The sequence below is a fragment of the Bombina bombina genome, chromosome 2, assembly GCF_027579735.1.
Source record: "Bombina bombina isolate aBomBom1 chromosome 2, aBomBom1.pri, whole genome shotgun sequence".
Lineage (NCBI taxonomy): Eukaryota > Metazoa > Chordata > Amphibia > Anura > Bombinatoridae > Bombina > Bombina bombina.
Genome location: NC_069500.1, coordinates 958,981,168 through 959,008,199, shown reverse-complemented (window position 1 = coordinate 959,008,199; position 27,032 = coordinate 958,981,168). Strand labels below are relative to the sequence as shown.

Sequence of the window (27,032 nt, the reverse complement as noted above, 5' to 3'; positions counted from 1 at the left end):
TGTACAATCTTTTAGTTTTTATTATTTCATGCATTGACCAGGTCATATGTACTTTTCTCTTTTATTTTATGCCAACTGCAGAAAACATAGCAGGTTACTGCTGATATCTAATAAAATCTCAGCATTTTTGAAAGACAGAAGGTAACTGCCATGGGATATGTACCTCTGCTTTTTATAATTACTCAAGAAAATAATTCTAGAAGACATAATTCTAGTCTCAGTGTGGAAAAGTAAAACTGGTTCTATTTCATACATTTGCACAGAGAGGAAATGTGTTAGTAGCGGAAATATTCTGAGACTGTATTTTCAGTTTAATATGATTTTGTAATGCAAAATAATAACACGATCTGTCTTGTATAATTGGCCCAGGATGTTGTCTCACATTGTAAAAATCTATCCTGAAGTGTGTGGCATTAATGTCTGTGGCTATGGGAATGAGACATTAAGTCTTTGTTAATTTTGTGTAAATATTTGTTTGAATTTTGTAAAAATCAGAATCTCATGCACTTTACATTAAAACAGCAAAAAAAAAGTAGTAACATTTTATTTGGGGAACTAGCATTTGTAAATGTCCTACAGTGTTTAAAGATTAGAGAGAATAATACAATAATACAAGATATTTATTCATATTGGGCTAGTTACAAGTTGAGTGCTAATTTATCATGCACCCGTAAACAGGCAAATTCGCCTGTTTACAGGCATGTGATAATAAATAGCCATTACAAGGTCAGTCCTCTGGTTAACCTTTAAAATGTGCCCCAACTGCCCCCCCCACAAAAATAAATAAATAAATTGTGTAATGCTTTTTAAAAAAAAACAAAAAAACTTATGAGCATTAACATAAAACTGCACTAAGCTGTTTTTAGGGGTTAAAAGTGGAGGATTTGGGGTGTTAGAAAAAAACAGCACTGAAAAGTGCCTTTACATAGTGGTCTATGGGAACTGTGTTATCCCTTTAAATATATATGTATATGAATATATACATATATATGTATGTGTTAATATGTGCATATACACATACAGTATTAGCACATAAATATATATGTTTATATTCATATACATATATATATTTACAATCTGCTGCCCATCGCTGCACGACTTACCCTATTTGCTGCGCTAGTTCTTATGCCGTGTCTCACGGGATGAGAACGAGACTCCCTTTGGAGCCTATGGAAGTGCTCTCTCGTGAATGCAAAGCTTCCATGCAATGCAAAAGCGAGGTCGTGTTTGCATTGCACCTAACTTGTAATACCGGCGCACATTTGCGTATGCTGGTATTACTAAGTTGAAATTCAATATTCCATAGCACCATATGTCTGATAAAAAGTCTTTTATTGAAGCATAACAACAGCACAAGCATACTTGTGCTGTTGTTATGCTTCAATAAAATACTTTTTATCAGACATATGGTGCTGTGGAATATTGAATTTCTATATGGTGAGCTGGAGGTCGCCAGCTTGTCCACTGTGCATCATACCCACGGAGGTCAGTACCCTATTGCCGGTCTCACTTTGAATGGCATATTTTGCGCTCAGTTTATAATCTAGCCCATTATGTGCAATTGACATTCGGTGAATTTGAGGTGGTACCACATGGGCGTGGTCTATATTTTCATAACCTGCTTTCTTGATTGCACTGCTGCCAAATGCCTCTGGAAACAATTTTCAAGTGCAACTATGAAAATGCTCTTTTCTTTCAACAAGCAGACACATTTTCCTGAAAAAATAGATTTAACTTGATCAATTAGCCAATAATCTATTATTATTATTGCCGTTTTATTTATTAATTTTAAAAATATTTTTTTCTCATTAATGGAGCCATCCTTTCCCAGAGGGTAATATCATTAACTGTTAGTGATTTAGAATAAGGTATCAAACATTACTGCTGAAATATAAGAAGACACTTAGGATAGAAATCTGTATAGCATGAGTTTGATTTTTGGCTCACAGAATGCTATTTCTGAGCTGTAGCTTATTCTGTTACCTAGCACTGTCATCTCAGCCCTCATTAGTGCTGAATCCTATCCATAGAAATATATAAACTTGCTGCACATGCATAAAAAATAGGTTAAATAAAAAAAAACTTTATATTTGCATTTCATGCAGTTTGATAAAAAGTTTTAATTGTAAAGCTTTCTAGAATAATTAGGGTGATTCAGTGGTATTTGTCCTTAAGGGACACTGTACCAAATTTTTTATTTTGTAATTCAGAAAGAGCATGCAATTTTAAGCAACTTTCTAATTTACTCCTATTATCAATTTTTCTTCGTTCTCTTGCTATCATTATTTGAAAAAGAAGGCATCTAAGCTTTTTTTTTTGTTTCAGTACTCTGGACAGCACTGTTTTATTGGTGGGTGAATTTATCCACCAATCAGCAAGGACAACCCAGATTGTTCACCAAAAATGGGCCGGCATCTAAACTTACATTCTTGCATTTCAAATAAAGATACCAAGAGAATGAAGAAAATTTGATGATTGTAGTAAATTAGAAAGTTGCTTTAAATTTCATGCTCAATCTGAATCACGAAAGAAAATTTTTGGGTACAGTGTCCCTTTATGGGCTATTTTTTTTGTTATATTATTTTACTTCAGATCCCTTGCTCATGCAAGTTAAATACAGATAAAACTTCTATTATGGAATTAAAGTACATTTGTACTAAGTTATATGAAATCATAATAAATTTTAAAAATGATATGTATTTATATCAAAATAATTGACAGGTCTAGACCAATGATTTATGTTCTGTATGAAAACAAGAGTTTCAAAGGAGTAGGTTCTATTCAAATGTAGTGCTCAAAGGAATAGTCTAGTCAAAATACAACTTTCATGATTCAGATAGCGCATGCAATTTTAAGAAACTTTCTAATTTACTCCTATTATCAATTTTTCTTTGTTCTCCTTGTATCTTTATTTGAAAAAGCAGGAATGTAAGTATGGGAGGTTGCCCATTTTTGGTTCAGCACATGGGTAGCCCTTTCTGATTGGTGTCTAAATTGAGCCACCAAACAGCAAGCGCTACCCAGGTGCTGAACCAAAAATGGGCCGGCTCCTATGCTTACATTCAAATAAAGATACCAAGAGAACAAAGAAAAATTGATAATAGGAGTAAATTAGAAAGTTGCTTAAAATTGCATGCCCTATCTGAATCATGCCAGTTTACTTTTAACTAGACTATCTCTTTAACAGATAGACAGACAGACAGATCACTTAAGGCCTGATGATCAAAAACTTGCTGCGTTGGAAATAAATCTTGTAAACTGTTTGGAGCTTTTGTGCATTATACTGTTATATAGGTGTCTCTCCTTCATATCCAGAACCTGCATAGTGATAGAAACCAGTATCAAGTAAAATTTTCGCCTTTCTAAAATTATTTTTGGGACCTCACAGTGCTGATGAGACTTAAAGGGACAGTCTACACCAGAATGTTTATTGTTTTAAAAGATAGATAATCCCTTTATTACCCATTTCCCAGTTTTGCATAACCAACACAGTTATAATAATATACTTTTAACCTCTATGATTATCTTGTATCTAAGCCCCTGCAAACTGCCCCTTTTTTCAGTTATTTTGACAGACTTGCAGTCTAGCCAATCAGTGCCTGCTCCCAGATTACTTCACGTACACGAGCACAGTGTTATCTATATGAAATATGTGAACTAACACCCTCTAGTGGTGAAAAACTGTTAAAATGCAATCTGAAAGAGGTGGGCTTCAAGGTCTAAGAAATTAGCATATGAACCTCCTAGGTTAAGCTTTCAACTAAGAATACCAAGAGAACAAAGCAAAATTGGTGATAAAAGTAAATTGGAAAATTGATTAAAATTACATGCTCTATCTGAATCATGAAAGTTTATTTTGGCCTAGACTGTCCCTTTAATAGATCATCTCGCCAGAGAAGAGAGCTTTAGATTATCATTAGGCCCTTAAAGAGGTAAATTTCTTGGGCATAGGATCGCTTTGCTTTTTTAGTGATTTTCCATTTAATACATTTGTTGTGTAACATCTTTTTTGACCAGTATGTGGCGTTTATGTTCTGAATTTGCATAAACTCATGCCAGGTACAACTGGGGATCAATTTCTTAATGGCTTTGGGCGCTCACAAAGCATAAGACATATATTTTGTTACACAAATATTAAAAACAACAGTGCTTTTATGAAGCCATTTCTATAGCCATTGCTCTATATGAGGCAAACACTTATATACAACTTGGCAGCACCCGTTAAGTCTCTGTCAAAATGTTATTTAATTTGACAACATTCTGGGTAAAGGAGTTTTTAAAATGATTTCTCCTTTAGGGCCTGTAGGTCTGAAGCTCTCCTCTCAGGTGAGATGATCTAAGAGGTTTTGTCAGTATGGCTAGGTACCTAAACACATTTTAGAAACATAAACTTTACCTTGAGAACTATTTAACTCACTATACTGGGAGAGACTCCTATATTAAATTATAAAGATTTTGTGTGATTCCTTTCCTTTTATGATCATAGGGCCCTAAGAAAGTATACAAGATGAACCTTATTAGTTTTACTTTTTATTCTCCACAAATAGCCAAAAGATTCTGAAATGTATTTTGGAAAAGGCTCCATAGTGAAATCTTGTGTAACCTTACGTTTGTAACGAAGGTTCAATAATCGCAGTACCCATGATTATAAAGAGGTGCATGAAAAGTATTTTTTGTTTATTGCTCCTGTAAAGTCATTTTTCTTTTGTGCAACTGAAAAAAGGGTATTTAAAAAAAAAGGCTTGGGCTATCCACCAATATAGCTACCGGAGTTGTCCTTATTGTCCAGGGCAGTACATTTCTAATTATACTACATATATTTGTTGCTAGTTGCAAAATCAATTTGAAGAGTGTTAACCTATTTACATGCAAAAATAAATAAATAAAAAATAAAATAAATAACAATGTAACACATTTATATGCTGTGCTATCATATGCATCTTAAAAAAAATTGGGTTTGAAGCCATTTTAAAGACAACTCAATTTTATGTTTTCCCTTTGTTCATTTATTTTTTCTTTCTATTTTGTTATTGCTTCTTTGAGAACATCCAGAAAATTTGATGCAAAGCATTGATCAAAGAATAATTAAATATGTTTGTTCAACCTTAACTACTAAGTGACCATACAAGACACTAGCTCTTAGTGTTGTAAAGTTTCATTAGCTGTTTAAACATTGACAAAATAAGAATAACATTTTAGTGTCTATAAATCAATGGGAGCTTCCATGTTGTAACTTAGGTTACCTTCTCTGCTGTGGCCAATTAGGAAGAGTTATAAATAGGTCACTAGAGTGTGCAGCCAATGGCTGTGTGGTATATAACAGTGTTCTGCACTTCCATTTCTAACAGGAACTGAAAAGCTCACAATTTCAGAATGAATTACAGGAAAAGGGGACAAAAAATAATGAAAGTATATTGCAGAGTATATATATATATATAATTTAGCATTTTATATTTCCATCTCAAAGTGAAATTGAATGGCTTGACTCACCCTTCCCGAGTTACCTGCTGCTCTTTCAAACTTGGCACTGGTCACAATCCCACCACTGCTAAAAATTAAAATAAAACTAAATCCAGTTTACAAAATATTTATGTGACTATAGAATATACAGCACGTGTTTACTTGAATAATACATAATATAATAGAACCTGTACAATATATAGTAGAATAGTAAGAGACATAAAGTTTATTTTTTCCATGGCTAATACATTTTTAACACAATGCTTTTCCCCTTTGTGCAGAGGGATAAAGTTTAGTTGAGTAGTTTTCCCTAGATTGTCTAAGCTTTCTCTAACAAGAGCCTAAGAACCATTACACCTCTTTCTTTCACATTGAGATTCATCTTCAGCATCTAACTGCCTCAAAAGTGCTTCAATTTTGCATGAGCAGTAATCTGGAGACTGGGAAGCATTACTGAGTGCTGACAGCCCAGATCATTAGAAAGAGCATGTAAATCCTCTGAACCAGAAATAAAAAGTGCACAGATTTTCTTTGTGAGCTGTGTACCACAGTTTTATGCAAAGCATGAACCTTTGGCAGCTATTATGCAGCTGATGATATATATATTTATTTATTTTTTTAAATGCTATTTTTACTTTTTTTCCTCCTATAACCAATGCATTCAAATCTGCCTGATAAAAGTGTGAAGCAGTGTTTAATTGGTGCTGTTTCTGCTCATAAGTGGCCACCACACCATTTTTTCATAGAAAAGTGTGAACCTTACACACATTTGTGTTCTGAGTGTCACAAATTAAGGGACAGTAAAGTCATAATTAGACATTCATGATTTAGATAGAGCATACAATTTTAAACAACTTTCCAATTTTCTTCTATTATTTAAATTGCTTCCTTTTCTTGTTATCCTTTATCTAGGAAAGAACCTAGGTTCTAGCTGCTGATTGGTGGCAGTATATATATACCGATTGTCATTGGCTCACCCAAGTGTTCAATTAGAAACGAGTAGCGCATTGCTGCTCCTTCAACAAATGATACCAAGATAAGGAAACAAATTTAAGAATGGAAGTAAACTGGAAAGTTGTTAAAAAATGTATATTCTATCTAAATCATAAAATAAAATGTTTGGGTTTCATGTTCCTTTAAGACTACAGCAATATTTATTATACGTTAAACAGGAACCAATACATTTGTATTACTAATCATCAAAATAACACAGTATAATTGATCTATTCTTATTATATATATATAAAAAAAATCTTTTGTAGCAGTCCCCAATTATAAATAAAAATGTATACAACAAATACCAGCAATCAGTCTGATATATACATATATATATATATATATATATATATATATATATATATATATATATATATATATACTTATTAATTGTATAAATATTAACTCATTTAATGTGCTTAGTGATATATCTTTGTGATCTGTGCAATCACAAAATGACATTGCTAAGCACTCAGCCAATTGCGATAACGTGCCAAGTGGTTAGAAACATTTCACCTTGAAAAATATATTTGTTTCCACAAGTTCTTTTTAGAGGTTAAATCCAGTTGTATTTCCTGCTAGTATCATCTAGTTTCATATTTTAATGTTGTACTATCCCAAAACCTTTTCAAGAGTTGATAATTTTTGGGCTGTATAAAATAACAGGCCACATCATTACTTAAAGGGACAGTCAACACTTTCAGCTGTTTAAATAAAATGTTTAGTTATGCTTAATGCAATCAATTTTCATTATGTATTTTACTCCCTTTTCAGGTAATTTAGCTCTGAAAATGTAGCAATAGTTTAGCTATTAAAAAATAATTGCAGTAAAAAGGATGTTGTTCTGTTTTTAAAACGTTAATACATGGCTGATATGTTATTCTATAGTAACAAAACAGAAAGGCCTTGTAATTACAAGGTTCTTACTGTCCCTTTAAAAAATGGTTGCATCAAAGTGCATTAAAACATTTTCTGTAAAGCATATGAAAGAACAGTATTTACGCATTATGAAAATCCCTTTTTTGTCCTGGAAAAAAATGTTAATGAAAAAATACTGCAATATCGTTATATAAAAGTTGTGCTAAAACAATTCTCACAGATCTATTGGTGAATTAGGCCACACCTCCACAAAGTTGACAAGAATGTATTGTTCATAAAACAAGTTAATGCAATTTAAAATGCCATCTATACGATGATAGAGCAAAGAACACATTGACTATAATGTTCCATTGGGATATGTCAATTTTCCTTAAAGGGTTACTGAACCCAAATTTTTTCTTTTGTGATTCAGATAGAGCATGCAATTTTAAGCAACTTTCTAATTTACTCCTATTATAATTTTTTCTTTATTCTCTTGCTATCTTTATTTGAAAAGGAAAGTCAAGAACCCTGGACAGCACTTGTTTATTGGTGGATGAATTTATCCACCAATCAGCAAGAACAACCCAGGTTGTTCACCAAAAATGGGCCGGCATCTAGACTTACATTCTTGCTTTTCAAATAAAGATACCAAGAGAATGAAGAACATTTGATAATAGGAGTACATTAGAAAGTTGCTTAAAATTGCATGCTCCATCTGAATCAAGAAAACATTTGGGTACAGTGTCCCTTTAAAGAAATTGAGTACAATGTTCCTTTAAGACATTTTTCTTAACAATATTTGTGAGTTTTCTACTTTTATGTAAATCTCTGATGCAAGGTGACTGTGCATTCAACTGCTACTAATGTAACTCTGATATTTAAGTACTTCAACTCCCAAATCACCAAACTGCTTTGAACTTGACTGTTACCCTCATTATTAAAACATTCTCATAGCATGCTGAAAACGCTTGTTTCTCATGCTTGCTGTTTGAAAGGTTATCAGGTTAAACGAATAGGCTTTTTTTTTATTCATATTTGCATGATTCATTTTTTTTTTCTGTATTTTGTTTTTTTCGTAACACCGGAGCATCTGATTTGAGGATATGCCAAGGACCACTATATATATATGTTATGCCATTTGTATCATTTATGTTATGCCATTTGTATCATTTCTTTTCATATCATTGCTTGTGCTATGATTCTTTTGTAGATTATTTATGTATAGATACTGTGTAAAGAACAATTATAAAATGAGTTGATATTCATGTGCATCTCATTTAAATTAGTTCCCATCAGAAGTTTTTGGAGATATTGCATGGTTCAGTGGCTTGTTGTGCTTGGAACCACACAAAAAATAAATTGTGTGAAGCCTAAAAGACTGTATACAACTGTTCACAAACAGCAATTAATCCTCTACTTTATAAATGAAAGCTCTATGAGGCTAAAAGGAAATCAAAGGCTATGCTTGGCTTTTGATTCCTGTAAAGGGCTCTTAGTGTCTCACAATCAGGAACATTCATAGTGTGAATTTCCCTTCTAGACGGTGCTGCAGTAGCTTAAATTTAGGCGTCTTGGCATAAAAAAAAAACTCTAAAAAGGGTCTTTCATCACTTAATGATAGGATTTTTAGCCATTTTCTTATTTTTTTTTATTTAAAAAGGCACACAGTATGTATTATACGATAGTCATAATAGCACACTACTATTTGTTTTACCTGAACTGGAGTTATAAAGTATAAGCAAGGAAAAAAACAGCAAAATTATAATAGGTTCCTTAATTTTTTTCCTGATAGAAGTTCACAAACATGCTGGTTTCTTTGATGATTTGCTTTTTACCCCCACATCTTCAGATGTACCAGCTGTAATATTAAGAACCTAAGCCTTCTTGTCTATTTGCTTAAATTAAGTGTAGTCAGATCAAGAGGTTGGGTATATAGATGAAAGTTTACTGTCAGATTTTGGGATCTGTACTGTTCTGGTCTCATGTAAACATAAAGTTGTTATCCCTCTGAACTTGGTTCTTATCTTTGTGGTTAAATTATGTAAATCATGATAGATGTTTGAAGTACCCTTTCCTATATTTATTTTGTATCATTAACATAAAATGAAACATGCTATGATTATGTTTATGTGTTATTTATGCCTAAACAGCTTTGCTTTCAGATTTTATTTGATAGCTTCGATTTTTTTTCCAGTGTGGCACCTCATGGGCAGCGTTTGGGTACCCCTGCTTTTAACTTGTAATGAGTAATATAAATCCTTCCCCATATTTCAGTTATGTTATTTGTCTCCAGACTTAGTAAGTCTACAAGACCTTTTTATTGTGAACCTTTAAAAAATGTTTGCTCTTTTATCACAGGAAGCGTTTGATTATAAAATGCAATACGTGAATATTAAATATAATATTTGATTATCAAATGGAGCATCAAGATAATTCTTTATCAACCTTTAGTTGTTAATTCTCATAGACTCCAGTGTAAGTCTATTGGAATCACAATTTATAAATAATATCTTAATATCAACATTCAACGTCTGATTGTTCAATTCAGTGTATGAATGTTAATATTACAATGTTAACATTTGTTCTGGAAAAAAAAAGAATAAAACAAAAGACAAGGGACATATTTAATATACAATGTAAATGTCTATAATGAAATAGTAAACTGTGAACATTAGATATAGAGAATTCACTATAATATATATATTGTTTCCCTTTTTGAGGAATAGGAAAATTGTGACTATTTTAGAAAACACAAATCCATGAAATATTTAAATAAAATGTAGTTCTAGGCAGTATATGTTCTTATTTGTACAGTGCATCTCTGATAATGTCATATTAAGAAGTACTTTCTCATGGCTGTTTTTTGCAGGTCTCATTGTCAGAGAAGTGAGTATAGAGATTTCTCGCCAACAAGTGGAGGAGTTGTTCGGCCCAGAAGATTACTGGTGCCAGTGTGTGGCATGGAGTTCTGCAGGTACCACCAAAAGCAGAAAGGCATATGTCCGGATAGCATGTAAGTAAGCTATGTTTTTGCCAGACTTCTCCCCTAAGCAAAATAACCTAAATTATCTCTCCATATGTTGTTTTGCATCTTTCCAATTCCTATGCTATCCATGAGTTCTGAAATTGAATTGCTAACTCATGTTTAAAGGAACAGTGTACATATCAGCCAATCAGAATTATAAGTAGAATAGATCACTCAATTAAAGTGACGGTAAATCTGAGAAATTAAAAAATGCTAGGATTTGCCATCGCTAAAAAAAAGTGGACTTTCAGGCATCACTTCCTAATAAAGGGTTCTAAGCTCACCCTTTCTGTTCCGAGGCTCCTTGCTAAAGCCAGCGCCTCTGGCCACCCATGGCACAACGCTCTTTACTCATTGAGGTGATGTTTCCACCTCTAAACCAATAGCCATACTATCATACAGAACACTGTCAGATGACTAGCACAGCTATTGCTTTAGAGGTGGAAACGTCAACTCATTGAGAGAAAAGAGTTTAGCACCCTTTTTGTACTGAAAGTTCACTTTATTTGTAGTGATGGTAAATCCTAGCGTTTTTTTAAACACTAGGATTTACCATCGCTTTAACATTAGTAGGAAATTAAACTGATGCTATTAGAATAGTTTAAATTTAAACATATTTTACTTGTGTTCAGGGAAATAAATCTCAAAATGTTTCAATACTTCTCCTTCTTGTGAACTTCTTAAGTACAAAGCTTCTTTTAAAAGACAGTAAGTTGAAAATTATATATAAACAGGTTTCCCATTTACTTTACTTTAGCTAGCTGGTAATTGCTGGCTGCAAATATACATCTCCTGTCATTGGCTCACCAGATGTGTTCAGCTAGCTCACAGTAGTGCATTTATTTATCTGATCATGAAAGAAAAAGTTTGTGTTTCATATCCTTTTAACTGCATCAGTTCCATAGATTTGAAAATATGTTTTCCTTACTGGAGAGTTTTTTTGAAACCTTAGTAAATCAATGCCACATTTCTATTGACTATGGCTTGTGATCTCTTGTAAGAAATAAAAGAGTTTTTGTATTTGTTAGTGGCGTTCTATAGAAAGGTATTGCCGGCAGCATGACAAGCAGCTTCACACAGAGTTTTATTTAATGCCATGTACAAAAATACAGTGTTATACTACAGAGTAAACGTGTGCTTCAGGAAGTAACTGTAACACTTCTTAAGATTTTGCTTTTATGTCCTGGACACCGCATACTTTCCACCTTAAAGCCAGCTTTTTTTTATTCATGGTGTTGACTGTTGACATTTCATATTTCAAACATTTTCTTTGGTGCTTGAATACTGGGTTATTTTAAATTCAGGGAATGTGAACAACATTCTGTTAGCTATTTACTTCCTCTCTCTGCTCAGTGGATCCCACACTAATCTCCTCTATACAATGTTGCCTTTGAATGCATTAAACCATATAATCTTCTATATTCCTGTGGTCACTGAATATGTCTGATCAACACAACCATTCAGTTTAATGAGACAGTAAAATCAAAGTTAAACTTTCATGATTCAGATAGAACATGCAGTTTTAAACAGCTTTGCTTCTGTTATCAAATGTGTTTCTCTTGATATGCTTTGTTAAAAAGTCAACCTAGGTAAGCTCATAGAGAATAAAAAGCAGCCTTGGAAAAATTGAAGACCAGCCCTACCTAGAATGTTTTAGAACACATGAACACTCTGGTGTTCATATGAGCCTTAGTTTTACTATTCTACAGTTATTTGTGACAGCTGACTTTTAAAGGAAAGTAAAGTCTAAATTAAACTTTCATGATTAAGGTGGAGCAGAGCATGCAATGTTAAATGACTTTTACTTCTATCATCTAATTTACTTAATTCCCTTGTATTCTTTGTTGAAAAGCATACCAACATAGGCTTATGAGCAGCAATGTACTACTGAGAGCTAGCTGCTGATTGGTGGCTGCACATATATGCCTTTTGTCATTGGCTCACCTGATGTGTTTGGCTAGATCCCTGTAGTGCTTCTTCAACAAAGGATACCAAGGGGGTGCATGTGACATACCGTGTGAAGATGTGGAACAATAGCATAGTGGGTAGAACCCATGCTATTGTAGTTGTGCCCAGCAGTTTAATGTCCCTTTAATGCACTGATTCAGCAGAATAGACTAAAATACAGAACATACTTAATTCATAAACACATTCTCATTTAAAGATCATAATTAAGATAAATAATAGAATCAAAGTGTAGATGCTAACAGACACAATAAGATGAACCATTTATACTAGTAAATTATTAATACTGCCATATCTTCTGGCTAAGTGGTTTTATATTATATTTATCCATCTATTTCTCTACTTCTCTTTAATAGTGTAATTTGGAGAATATACTCTAAATAGTGTGTCACACCAACTGACTGTGACTGCTGTACATCATGAGTGTCTGTTTTGCATTAGCCAGGGAACATCAACATTGTTGCCACTATTGTCATTCTTGTTATTGTAGCAGGCTGTTGTTAAAGGGACAGTCTAGTCAGAACTAAACTTTCATGATTCACATAGGGCATGTAATTTTAAACAACTTTTCAATTTACTTTTATAATAAAATGTGCTTTGTTCTCTGGGTATTCTTAGTTCAAAGCTAAATCTAGGTAGGCTCATTTGCTAATTTCTAAGGCCTTGAAGGCCGCCTCTTATCTGAATGCATTTTGACCGGTTTTCACAGCTAGAGGGTGTTAGTTCATGCGTGTCATATAGATAACATTATGCTCACACCTGTGGAGCTACCTAGGAGTCGGCACTGATTGGCTAAAATGCAAGTCTAGCAAAATAACTGAAATATGTGTGCAGTCTGCAGAGGCTTAGATACAAGGTAATCACAGAGGTAAAAAGTATATTAATATAACAGCATTGGTTATGCAAAACTGGGGAATGCGTAATAAAGGGATTATCTTTTTTTTTTTTTAAACAATAAAAATTCTGAAGTAGACTGTCCCTTTAAATAGATGTCAAAATAAACATTCTGGGCCAGATTACAAGTGGAGTGCGAATGATCACTTTCTCTAAAGGGATATTTGCGCACTACTTTGGTATACCAGCGTATGCAAATGTGCGCTGGTATTACGAGTTAAGTGCAATGCGAACGCGACCTCATGTTCTCATTGCACGGAAGCATTGCGCTCATGAGAGCGCACTTCCATAGACTCCATAGCGATAGGCAGCAAAGTGTAAATATATATGTCTATGCTTATATTTACACATTAATAAATATATATGTATATAAGCATATACATATATATTTACTGGGAACACACAGTTGCCATAGACCGCAATACCCCACACCCGTCACTTTTAACCCCTACACACTGCCTCCTCCAGTTATTAAAAAAAAAAATCTAAAATTTTTTTTTTTCAATAATGTACATTGCACTAAATGATGGGAGGCAATTGGGGGGAAATTTAGAAAATTAACCAGAGGTCTTACCTCTGGTTAATGTTCTGAGCGCTATTTGCTACCGTGAGCTCACTGTAGCAATAACCAGCAACTTGTAATGACTGATTATTTTTCATGCGCTCACAAACGACCAAATTTGCTATTTTTGCGGGCGCTCCACTTGTAATTTAGCCCTTTGTTTGAAAACAATAAAAATGCCTTGGAAGCATTTACAAAGCAATTTCTGCTTTCCTGTGTCAAATATTTATTTTCCTTGCACCGTAAAAAACTCAGCCCTGTTACCACTTTTAGGAAATAAGTGCAAGCAGCCCGGTCGTAATTGAGTTTTCATATGAAAATAAAGCACAGGCAAATATGAAAATAGATTCAATACACATAAACATGAAGATTTATCAGGGTTATAAAATATTAAGTCCAAGATAAACTGCTTTTTTTGCAGCTTTATTACATAACTGAGCTGTTTTTTTATGAATGTTTCTGGCATTTTACCAGCAAACACTTAGCAGATGGTCATCATATTAGCAAGTTCATGGAAAGGTCTCAGTGTAGACAGGACAACAATAAAAGGTGCTTAGTTTAATTTAGTCATTTGCTGTGGCATTTTTGGCATTTTTGTTTTCATTTTTTAACTCATTCAGTCCAAAATGAGGATTACAATGAATTAAATTTCAAACTATTATAGCCTTTTGGCAATCAAGGAGTTAATAGACACTTGTATACAGAAATTATTACAGTTATGTTACATAATGTAATCCATCCAATCATATTAATTTACTACTAGACCTAGTGGCATGATCCTTGATTTTACAGATTTAAATATTTGCTTTTGAAATGTATTTTTTTACCTGTTATTTACAAAACCACCACAACTCAAATGACAATTAAAAATTATAGCTTCTATTGACAAAAGTGCAATATTTTACTGCCTTAACACAAATTTTTCTAAACTTGGGTAATATAGACGATTTGGATTAAAATCTCAATAAACTGTTGTTTAAAGGCAAGTTGGTTGTAAAGTCATCCTTTACAGCTGACTAACAAATCCCAAGTTCAGTTCATTCTGACTTTGTCAAGCAACTTGCAAGCAAGGGGACGATTTATCATCGGTCTGTCCAACATAATCCGCTCAGCGGATCATGTCCGACAGACATCGATGAATGCCGACAGCATACACTGTCGGCATTTATCATTGCACAAGCAGTTCTTGTGAACTTCTTGTGTAATGCCGCCCCCTGCAGATTTGCAGCCAATTGGCTGCTAGAAGGGGGTATCAATCAGCCTGATCATATAGGATCAGGTGGATTGATGTCCGCAGCCTCAGAGCAGGTGGACCAGTTATCGAGTAGCGGTCTTAAGACCGCTGCTTTATAACTGCTGTTTCCGGCGAGCATGAAGGCTTGTGTGGAAACAGGGGCATCAAGCTCCATTCGGAGCTTATAGAGAGAGAAATAAAGAAAAGCGCACACAAAGCACGACTCAAGTGAAATTTATTAGATAGATAGACACGCAACACACATTGTTGCACTTGCTTAATTTAAGTTAAAAACAAGCCTCCAGATATAAGTGATGGTATCGCTCCAAGATAATCGCATTAGGAACAGTTGTTAAGTCCTTCCAAAATGATCAGTAAATCCCCAAGGTCTATGGACAAAACTCACTGAGGTCTCGGTCGTGTATCGGTCAGGAGCCAATTATAAACTGGACGCCTTGTAGATTCTACCCCTACGCTTTTCTCCCGGTCAGTGGCTGGGCTTTTTCAAGAGGAAAAAAACGGATGTTTTAAAGATCGTGCCCTCCTGATTTTAAAGGCCCGTCTAGGACACACCTTCCTCCTTCAGAGGGTGTGTTGCCCTTGTGACTTATCTGATTGGTTAAGCAGCTATTTTGGCTCTGTAGCATTTGTATCAATTTGGGGAAAAATTTCTAAACAATTTATACATCCAATTTCTAAAAAACATCTACTTATAAAATACTTTAGTTTATACATAATAACAAATTGCGTTTAGTTTATCTCACTATACATACATAATCTACGCTATTTTGTAACACAAAACGTATAAAATCCTAATGTACACTCCTTTTTATACTACATTTCATATGATACATATTAAAATAGAGACTTGATGTCAAATTTAATCCTCATTATTCTCAAATAATATCCTAGTTCGGACCCATGTGTTAAACTTGATAATATATACTGTATATATATATATATATATATATATATATATATATATATATATATATATATATACATACACACACTTGCTATTCACATATAAGCCGCCACATCTATATCAATTTTTAGGCACAAAGGATGCAGACTTTTCAATTTAAAAATCCATCTGGTTTCTAGTCTTCTATGCTCTAATAATCTATTTGGTTTAGATGGAGGCACCCAGTCAATAACTTGAATTTTTAATGATGAAGAACTACTATTGTGATGATCTAAAAAATGTTTAGAAACACTATGTTTAAGAAATTTCTCTTTTATATTATAGATATGATCTTTAACCCTACGTCGGATTTTGCGTTTCATGCGACCTACATAAAGTAGGCCGCACTCAGTAAATAGTAAATATACAAAGTAAGTGGAATCACAATTACTTTTAAATGTAATATTAAAAGTTTCTGTGGTATTTGAATTAGCAAAAGTAGGGGACCTGTTGACATGTTGGCACATATTACATTTAGACTTTGAGCACTTTAACGTGCATTTCCACTCAGATAACCAGTTCCCCCTCTGATTGGCTTGGCCCTCTCTCTGTACTTTCATTTTTTTTTTTTTTTAAATACTTTATTTTTAAATCCTTTCCAGAATACAATTTCATTCAATACAATGATTTAGAACAATTACCGACATTATGAGAACCAAAGAAAGAAAGAAGTAAAGTAAAAAAAAAAAAGAAAAAAAATACATGGTAACCAAAATAATTTGAGCCTTATATCCTCAGGCAACTTGATTCTCAGAAAAAAGAAAAAAAAAATAATAAATTACATTTTACATATCCTGAATTGGATTTTCTTTTCTGATTATTTCTCCCTCGTTCCCCTCTATTCCCTTGCCCTATCCTTCTGAGAAAAAAAAAAAAAAAAAAAAAATTATTATTACCACATGTCAAACATAACCAATTCCGAGTTCCTGAAAGGGTAGATTAGGAACTCAACTTCACTAGGTGGAAAATCTTTAATAAACAGTGACCATTTCAGGAATAATTTTCTAATATCTTGCTCATTATTTGGGTCTGTGTCAATTTGTTCCAATATATATTGTTTTTTTTAGGTAATTCTTAGTTTCGGCTATACTGGGAGTTGTTCTCTGTTTCCATTTTCTAAGAATAAGCTGTCTAGCTGCTAATAAAGTCATATTGATAATTTTCCTATTGTTTCCTTCATTGTTACTATAATTATGGAATAAAAAGACTATTATTTTTAATGATAAAATTATCTGAAAGGGGGCAAGTATTTTATTCAGCCAGAATTGAATTTTCGACCAGAAATTTCTAATTTTTGGACAAGCCCATAACATGTGCTGAAGGTCTGCCATCGGGAAAGAACATTTTGGGCAGGAATTGAAACTATTATTCCCATATCTGGATCCTTTTTCCGGGGTAAAGTAGGTCATGTAAAGCAGTTTAAGGTGGGATTCCCTCCAAGAGGAGGAAAGAGTGACACGAGCAGTCTCTTGTATTGATAGGTAGAATAGTGGGGGGTCCAAAGGTTGTTTGATCAGAGCACTCCACTTATTTTGAGTTGTTTCAACATTTTTTGCTCCCTTTACTGATACCACCATATGGTATCCAGGTGCAATTGACATGCGTCCCATTTTAGCGACGGCAAGCCAGTTCCCAACACTCTCTAGGGACCAGTTCCATCCATAATCGTGAGTAAGTTTTAGAGCATAATGCCTTGCCTGGAGATAGGCAAAAAAATTCTTATGTGGTATATTGAATTCTAGTCTAAGGGTTTCAAATGATTTAACACATCTTCTTTCAAAATCAAGAATCTGATATAAGTTACTAAGACCTAATGTTTTCCATTCCCTATAAACTCCTACCTGTATTCCAGCTTCAAACTGAGGATTACCCATGAATGGGATATATCGAGAGACATGATGTTCCACCTTCAATAAAGCGCAGATCTTTTTCCAAGCAAGAATAGGATTATATATGGATTTTAACTTTTTAATTTCATTCAGGATCTGGTTAGCGTCAGTGTGTATAAGTGCTATTGGGTTCAAAGGATAAGTTATATTTTTTTCTAATTCATTATTTGTTACATAGTTCTTTAAATGGACCCAATCAATAACTGTACGAGCCAGAAAGGCTTGATTATATGCTCGTATGTCTGGAAGAGCAAGACCACCGTATTTCAAAGGAAAAGATCATTTAAAAAAAAGAAATCCTGGGTTTTCTACTCTGCCATATAAATGATCTAAGAATAGAGTTAAGAAAATCAATATCTTTCCGTTTGATGAAAAGTGGAATATTCTGTATCATGTATAAAAGTTTAGGTAAAAGCATCATCTTATATGCGGCTATTCGTCCTGATAAAGATAGCGGAAAGTTTTGCCAGTTTTTGAGGGAGTCTTTAATCTTATTTATTGTTGGAGTAATATTAAGGGAATACCAAGTGCTAGGATAATAAGTAATATTAATGCCCAGATAGCGAACAGAATTATGAGCTATACTAAAAGGAATTTCTGCCAACGAGTCCCCCGTCTGAACAATCCAAAATAATTCGGATTTTGTGTTATTGACCTTGTATCCTGAAAAGGATCCAAACTGTTGTACTATGTTTAGGAGTTTAGGTATATTTAATCTTGTATTAGCCATGTAAATGAGAACATCATCCGCATACTAAGCGATTTTAATCTCCTTCCTTCCTATCTTTATTCCATCAATTTGATGTCGTATAGAAATAGCAAGAGGCTCGATGGCAAGATCAAAAAGGAGAGGGGAGAGAGGGCACCCCTGCCTGGTACCACGTTGTAGTTCAATATCTTGTGACATACTACCGTTCACCAATATCTTTGTGGTAGCGTTTTGATAGAGATTACTGAAGAATTTACTAAAGTTCTCCTTTAATCCAAATTTATGCAAGGTGTAAATCAAATGGTCATGGTGAACTGAATCAAAAGCTTTTTCAGCATCTATGGATATTATTACCTTATCATGGGTACCCTCTCGCCCCTCTTCCTCTCGGGACTCCGGTATTCTAAAATAGTCAATAAGCAAAAAAAGTTCGTGTATTTTTGAGGCAGAATTTCTATTCTGTATGAACCCAGCTTGGTCTGTATGAATAATGGGGGGCAGTATAGTTTGAAGTCTTTGTGCTAATATGGAGGTTCAAATTTTATAGTCTGTATTGAATAAAGCAATGGGCCTATAAGATTCTTTTTTTGTTGGGTCCTTCCCTGGTTTCAAAATCAAAGTGGTGTAGGAAGCAGTAAAACTAGAGGTTGGGTCTTTTCCTTCTATGTAAAGAGAATTGAATAAAGTAGTTAAGTATGGTATGATATGGGTGTTTAAAGCTTGATAAAATTCGTTCGGTAAAGCATCTGGGCCTGGGGCTTTATTATGAGGCAATGTTTGGATTGCTTTATTTACTTCCATTTCAGTAATTGGAGCGTAAAAGTCCTGTAGGACTTCAGGATGTAATGTGGGAAAAGCAATTTTACTCCAAAATTCATCCCGTGTCTGTATGTTGGAGGTTCGCAGAGAATATAGGTCAGAGTAGTATTTAGAGAATAATTGTAAAAGTTCTTCAGTAGTACTGAATGTCTGGCTATCCATATTTATGTTATCTATCGATTGAGAGCCTCTCTCGATTTTAAGAAGTTTTGCTAACAACTTTCCCGTTTTATTTCCAAACCGATATAATTTTGATTGGAGCCTAGCAACATTCTGTGTTGTTTTGTAAAGTAAAAAAGAATCCCTGTTTTGTAAAGCAGAAGTATATTTAGCCCAACTCTGTGAAGAGTTTTCAATTAAATGCAAGTTATATGCATTAGAAACTGCTCGTGCCAACTCCCCCTCCCTTTGCTTAAGTTTTTTAGTTCTGTTCACATTATATGCTATAATCTCCCCCCTCAATACTGCCTTAGCCGTCTCCCAGAATAGTAGAGGACGTGAGATATAATCGCTATTCAGGTCTGCATAATCTTTAAATTTAGCTTCCAGCCAGTTTTTAAATTTGAGATCTGTGGCTAGAAATGTTGGAAAAAAGAATCTTCTATTTGTTTGCCTTTGATCAAATGATTGGAAATCTAAACAAATAGGCGCATGATCGGAGATAGCTATAGGAAATATTTGAGCCTGCACTTGTGATTTACATAGCCTCTCATCTAATAGAAATGCATCTATCCTTGAGAGAGATTTATGCGCTTTTGAGAGGCAAGTGTACTCACAAGAGTCAGGATTTTGAAGTCTCCATATATCACGAACCCTTAAATTTGCCATTATTCTGGAGAAAAGTTTTGATTCCAATTTATCTCTTTTAGTTTTTTTGAGCACACAATCTCTTCTTAGCCTATCTAGCGGATATTTAGGGGCCATGTTAAAGTCCCCGCCCATTATCAGGTATCCTTCAGCACACATCATGAGCCTAGCTTGTACTACTTCCCAAAAGGATAAATTAAAATGTTTGGAGCGTATATATTGCAAAGTGTATATAGAATATTATTAATCTTAATTTTTAAAAGTATAAATCTCCCTTCAGAATCAGAGTCTACCTGTATTACCTGATATTTAACCCCTTAATGACAACTGACGTACCAGGTACGTCATGCATTAACAATCAGTTAATGACAATGAACATACCTGGTACGTCAGTTGTCTAACAGAGTGCTGGAAGTGATCACAACCACTTCCAGCAGCTCTGAGGGTATTGCAGTGATGCCTCGATATGGAGGCATCCTGCAATACCCCTTTACAAGCTTCCGATGCAGAGAGAGCCACTCTGTGGCCCTCTCTGCACTGGTAGCGATGGTGCCGATGGTGCCGTTTGACCGGGTGGGAGGAGGGAGCGTGTGCGCGCGTGCACGATGCGCGCGTGCACGGGGGTGTGCACGTGGATGCGCGTGCACGTGGACGCGCGTGCACGTGCACACATTAGCCACACTGACACCAATGAAGTTAGGAAGGGGGAAAAAAAGTTAAATTTTTTTTTTTCCATATAAAAGGATCTGGGAGGGGGAGGGGGTGGGGGTATTGTGGGGGGTCTGGGAGGGGGAGGGGGTGGGGGTATTGTGGGGGGGCTGCTACACTACAGAAATAATTAAAAATAAAAGTTAAAAATAAAATTAAAATACTTTGGTTTGTGGGGCCAAACTGGGTACTGGCAGACAGCTGCCAGTACCCAAGATGGCGGTAATTAGGTAGGGGAGAGGGTTAGAGAGCTGGAGGGGGGGGATCAGGGAGGTTGGTGCTAAGGAAGGGGTTCATCACAACTAAAATATTTTATTATTTTTATTTAAAAAAAAAAAAAAAACTCTTTTATTTAGTACTGGCAGACTTTCTGCCAGTACTTAAGATGACGGGAACAATTGTGGGGTGGGGGAGGGAAGAGAGCTGTTTGGGAGGGATCAGGGGGTGGGATGTGTCAGGTGGGAGGCTGATCTCTAAAATTAACCCTGCAAGCTCCTTACAAGCTACCTAATTTAACCCCTTCACTGCTGGGCATAATTCACGTGTGGTGCGCAGCAGCATTTAGCGGCCTTCTAATTACCAAAAAGCAACGCCAAAGCCATATAAGTCTGCTATTTCTGAACAAAGGGGATCCCAGAGAAGCTTTTACAACAATTTCTGCCATAATAACACAAGCTGTTTGTAAATAATTTCAGTGAGAAATCTAAAATTGTGAAAAATGTAAAGTTTTTTTTTTATTTGCTCGCATTTGGCGGTGAAATGGTGGCATAAAATATACCAAAATGGGCCTAGATCAATACTTGGGGTTGTCTACTACACTACACTAAAGCTAAAATTAACACTACAAGCTCCCTACAAGCTCCCTAATTAACCCCTTCACTCCTGGACATAAAACACGTGTGGTGCGCAGCGGCATTTAGCGGCCTTCTAATTACCAAAACGCAACCACAAAGCCATATAAGTCTGTTATTTCTGAAAAAGGGGATCCCAGAGAAGAATTTACAACCATTTGTGCCATAATTGCAGAAGCTGTTTATAAATAATTTCAGTGGGAAACCTAAAGTTTGTGACAGTGAGTGGAGGGGGGATAAGGTTAAAGTGCAAGCCCCTCTCGGGGGTATGGGGAAAGTGTGGAAGGGAGAATAACGTGTGAGGGAGTGAGTGGGGTGTAAAACATATGTGAGAGTGAGAGTGATTTGTTTTATAGGCGGGTAGAGGAGAGAAAAAACAAAAAAACAAAAGCCAGTATATGTAGTTGCCGCTGAGATAGATTCACTCAGTTAGAGTAATTCTAGAAAAATAATTCTACTATTGGTGTATTATTGTTGTTGATCTTATTATATTTTGGGACCTAAACCTCTTTGGGTAAAATAAATCTCTATGAACCTTTCAAAAACTGTAAAATGACCAAGGACACATATTCTTAGCAGAACAGGCACACTCTACGTTCTTTCCCTTTTCCTTTTACCCTTTCCCCCTTTCTTCCTCCTTTCTCTTCTCCTTTCCCTTATTTTCCCTTCCTTCCTCCTCCCTTTTACCTTAGAACAGTGAAGCAACAATATTATTTCAGCAGTCTGTAATTATTTACATAGTTAATGCTTTCAACAATAGGATTAAAATCATATTCATTGAGGAAAATTTTCCTTTACACTTGAGAAGTACAGGATACATTCCTAAAAAATATAATTTTTAGACTGAATCAGGTTTTGCATTTATCAGGAAGTTTCAAGAAGAGGTAGGGAGTTTTATCTCTAATAATATGTATCTTAAGAATGGTGTATGGGCTCAGCCAGGGAATGTGAGGGATTGTGTTTTTACACTTATCTATCAGTTATACTTAGATCAGCCTTTCTCCTAGCTTCACCCTAACCTTTTTCATGTCCCTTCACTCCTCTCTTGCCCCTTACTTATCTGCTTCCCCTTCTCTTTTTAATTTATATAATGCAGTTAACTCTGCTTAGTTAAAGATTCGTGATCTAGTGGCTAAGAATTTTTAAATTACAACATATTTTCAAGCAACCCTTATAGCAAGTATTCTTGTACTATAATAGCCTTATTGTTGCATAGTAATTTTATACCAATATTGTAAGAAAATGTCCCATTTTTTATATAGAGATAGGAAAAAGGAAGTCTTTGAGCATTGTCTTTATAGTTTATAAATTCCTCTCAAGTGCTGCAGGCAGTGGAGCAGGGAGCAGAAAGTCAAGAAAAAATAACAACGGACTCAGGTCCAACTTTTACTTTACCCTTCCCTGGTCTGTCGAGGGCCGGTGATCGATTCAATGACTTCTGTGGGCTATCTCCCCCTGCGCAGCATCGGTGGAGGGGAGAGTGTGGCCCAGATAGTCACACTAACAAGCCTTCCGTATTCCAGATAGGGCTGTAATCCCAACAGGGGTCGGTCCGAACGTCCCAGTAGTCGCGGCAGCACCTCAGACCAGGAAGCGGGATCTTCACCCCTCACGCAGAATCGGTGGGAGGGGGCTACAGCGCATCAGTGAGGAACGGCTCAGGAGTTGCTCACACGATCCACGTCTCCCTGCTCGACCTGCACGCCGCAACTTGTAGTGAGTGAAACCAGCACAATCCACGCTCCTAAACAATTCGCCCGGGAGGGAAGTATGGGAGAAAAAAGGTAAGTCGTGAAGCTAACGTCCACTGTGACTGGGTTCCCTCAGATGAACTGGGACACCTTCAGATTGTATTCAAATAATTCCTTGAAGCAGATAAAAATTGGATTGTGAAGAATCTTCTTGTCTTTATTTACTCCAATTATATCTTGCCCAGCACAGGAAAAGTCTCTCATAGTATACCGCCGCAGATAGTGGAGACGGCTATATTGTTAGTTGTTGGGTATACGGTATAAATCTTCAGGATTTTTGTTTCTCGTGTTACTCTCCTGGTAGGGTATAAGGAGCAGTACGAGTTTATTTCATTCAGTAGGGTTATGAATATCTGAAGAAACATGGGTCCTTTCTACTGCTACTTAGCAATTTTAGTGCAATGACTTGGCACTTAATGGAGTTCCAGTAGCGGTGGATTTTGAGCTGAACAAGCCGCCCAGGGTCTAGGGCTTTAGGCGGGAGTTACTCGCCAAGAGCTTGAAGGGTAGGTAATTCAGAGCAGGTGTATCTCGTGACCACACACCTGTGCTCCTCCCCCGGAACTCCTCTCTGTACTTTCTTCATCCTTAAATTGCTAGGAGCTATAAGACTTCAGATTTTAATTTACTGTATTACATTTAAGCGTTGCACACTCTATATTTTAATGCATATAGATTCTGTATACAGCAGTGTATTTGGGATTGTGATTTTACAAATTCTAATTATGCTTTCAAAGTTTCTGTGTAACTTTTTAAAATTGGGATCATACTTGGTATTGCATGTATCTTTTACAAATTACATAACACTTTGTATTTTTGTGAAATATGTCTAACAGTTTCATAAAGAGGTAGGGACAGGGGAGTTCCCTGGGATCCTTGAGGTGTTTCTGAACCTGTTTTACAATTCTTATGATATTCTCTAAGCATTTTACATCTTTAGGTCACAATGATTTATCTTGCAAGTTGTATGCATGTGAAGTTTCTTTAGAAATTAACAATACACATATTTAACTGACAGAAAATGTATGTATGTATACTAAACTAGAGACATGTGCAAGTTAAACTGTAGTGAAAACATTTCAGTTTAATTTGTATTTGCTGCAAACTGAAAATTGATATCTGTGCTAGGTGCTCACTTGTTAATCTCATTCTCCCCTGTGAGATTATCTATCCCAGAGAGCCTAATTATGCTCTAGGGAAGTTAGCATTCATTCCTCTGAGATTTCCAGGTTCTGCCTATTTTCTTAGACCCTCAGCTCAGCCCCTGTGAAGTTTGCACTATATTTTCTCTCTAAGCAGGAAATTATTAGATCATTAATGGGTCCTGATGCAATTATGGGACACAGGCAGCACTTAAAGGACCACTAAACACAGTAGAGTAGCATAATGAATAAATGCATAATAAAGAGACAATGTAATTTGAATTTCAAATGAGTAGATGATTTTTAAAAGTAGAGTTAGTTACATTTTCCTTCCTAATGCATCATGTGACAACCATCAGCCAATCACAAAATGCACAAACTTATATCCTGTGAATCTTGCCCATGCTTAGTAAGAGCTGGTGTCTCAGAAAGTGTGCATATACAAATATTGTGCACATTTAAAGAATGGAAAGGAATTGGAAAGTTGCTTAAAATTGTGTGCTCTATCTGAATAATAAAAGTTTAATTTTATCTAGACGGTCTCTTTAACATGATCAGGACATGGGGAGAATATAGTTGTCTTTTTTGTCTTTAGGATGCAGTTCAATAGTTGGGTTTGGACTTAAGTGGAAAGAGAATTGGGTGAAATCATTTTATTTTAGGACCCAGGCTGCATATTACCTGTGCAATTCCTTGAGCCTACCCTGTGGGCCCTTAGAATCCACATTGTTTGTTATTTATTTATTTAATTAATTCAATGTCTTCTTTCTGCATTTAGCATGATATTTGCTCAGTTTTAAACATCTGTCTTTAACTAAGCTCAGCCAACTTTTTGCACAATTTGTACAACTTGTGCCTCCAACTTTAATCCTTAACCGATAGTATGCACACTATGAAAATCAAAGGGACAGTAGCACTTTAAAACTATAATATAAAATATTTAATTATGTGTAGAAAAAAATGCATGCCAGTGTGTGATTTAGTTGTACAATTCTACACATGCCGGTATTGCTTAGAATTTCATGTTCTGTTTAAAACAGAGCATTTTAGAGACCCATACAATACAATTTCTTCATGTTTGCTGACACTTTTACCTATTGTTTTGTTCATGACCATCTGGAAGTAAACATAATTGGCTCATTTTATCAAACACGCACCTGTCTGCCGGGCAGACGTGACTGCATTTACAATTGTACATGAGCGCTCCTGTGCGCTCGCGTGCAACCCCGCCTCCTGCCCACATATAGCCAATTATGCACGGTCAGGAGCTGTCAATCTCCCCAGTCGCAAGAGACAAGTGAGATTGAAATTCTCCACCTAAGAGGTGGAGAACAGGCAGGGAAGCAGTGGTCTAATGACCACTGTTTGATAAATCCTGACTGCCAGTCCACTTATGCAAACCTGCAGTCAAAGTGAAGGAAATGGCTTGATCAGATCTAGATATTATCTTAAAGGGACAGCACACAAAAATTAAGTGCTAGATTACAGGTGGAGTGCTAAATAGCAACAATATGGTTAATTTGAAGACTTAAAGGGACAGTCTAGTCCAAAATAAACTTTCATGATTCAGATAGAGAATGTAATTTTAAACAATTTTCCAATTTACTTTTAAAACCAATTTTGCTTTGTTCTCTTGGTATTCTTAGTCGAAAGCTAAACCTAGGAGGTTCATATGCTAATTTTTAAGCCCTTGAAGGCCGCCTCTTCTCTCAGGGCATTTGACAGTTTTTCACCACTAGAGGGCGTTAGTTCATGTGTGTCATACAGATAACAATGTGGAGTTCCAGTGAGCCAGCTCTGATTGGCTAAAATGGATGTCTGTCAAAAGAACTGAAATAAGGGGCAGTTTGCAGAGGCTTAGATACAAGGTAATCACAGAGGGAAAGGTGTATTTATATAACAGTGATGGTTATGCAAAACTAGGGAATGGGTAATAAAGGTATTATCTATCTTTTTAAACAATAAAACTTCTGGTGTAAACTGTCCCTTTAAGTTTTTATCTCACATTACAAATAGATGGTATCAGTTTCACAACATCAAATACTCTGGAAATATTCCTGTCTGCTAAGCATAGCTTTCTTCCTTTCCAAAATATCCACTGGTATGAGAGGCAACAGCCTTCTTCTGGAGGGAAGAGCACAAAATTGTTTGCTCTCTGATGGAAATCAGCTTAAAGGGCCATTATACACTCATTTTTTCTTTGCATAAATGTTTTGTAGATGATCTATTTATATAGCCCATAAACTTTTTTTTTTAAATAACTGTATAGTTTTGCTTATTTTTAAATAACATTGCTCTGATTTTCAGACTCCTAACCAAGCCCCAAAGCTTTATGTGAATACTGTCAGCTACTTTCTCCAGCTTGCTCCTGTTTCTGTCAAGTTTTTCATATGCA

General features: G+C 35.4%; 1 protein-coding gene across 1 annotated transcript in view; it reads left to right on the top strand.

Moving 5' to 3' along the window:
- Positions 1-27,032, top strand: part of UNC5C (unc-5 netrin receptor C) — a 555,959-nt gene that overhangs the window by 342,723 nt on the left and 186,204 nt on the right. The window contains exon 4 of the mRNA XM_053703452.1: positions 10,187-10,330. Coding sequence (XP_053559427.1) covers positions 10,187-10,330 — 144 coding nt within the window. The remainder of the gene's footprint in view (positions 1-10,186; positions 10,331-27,032) is intronic.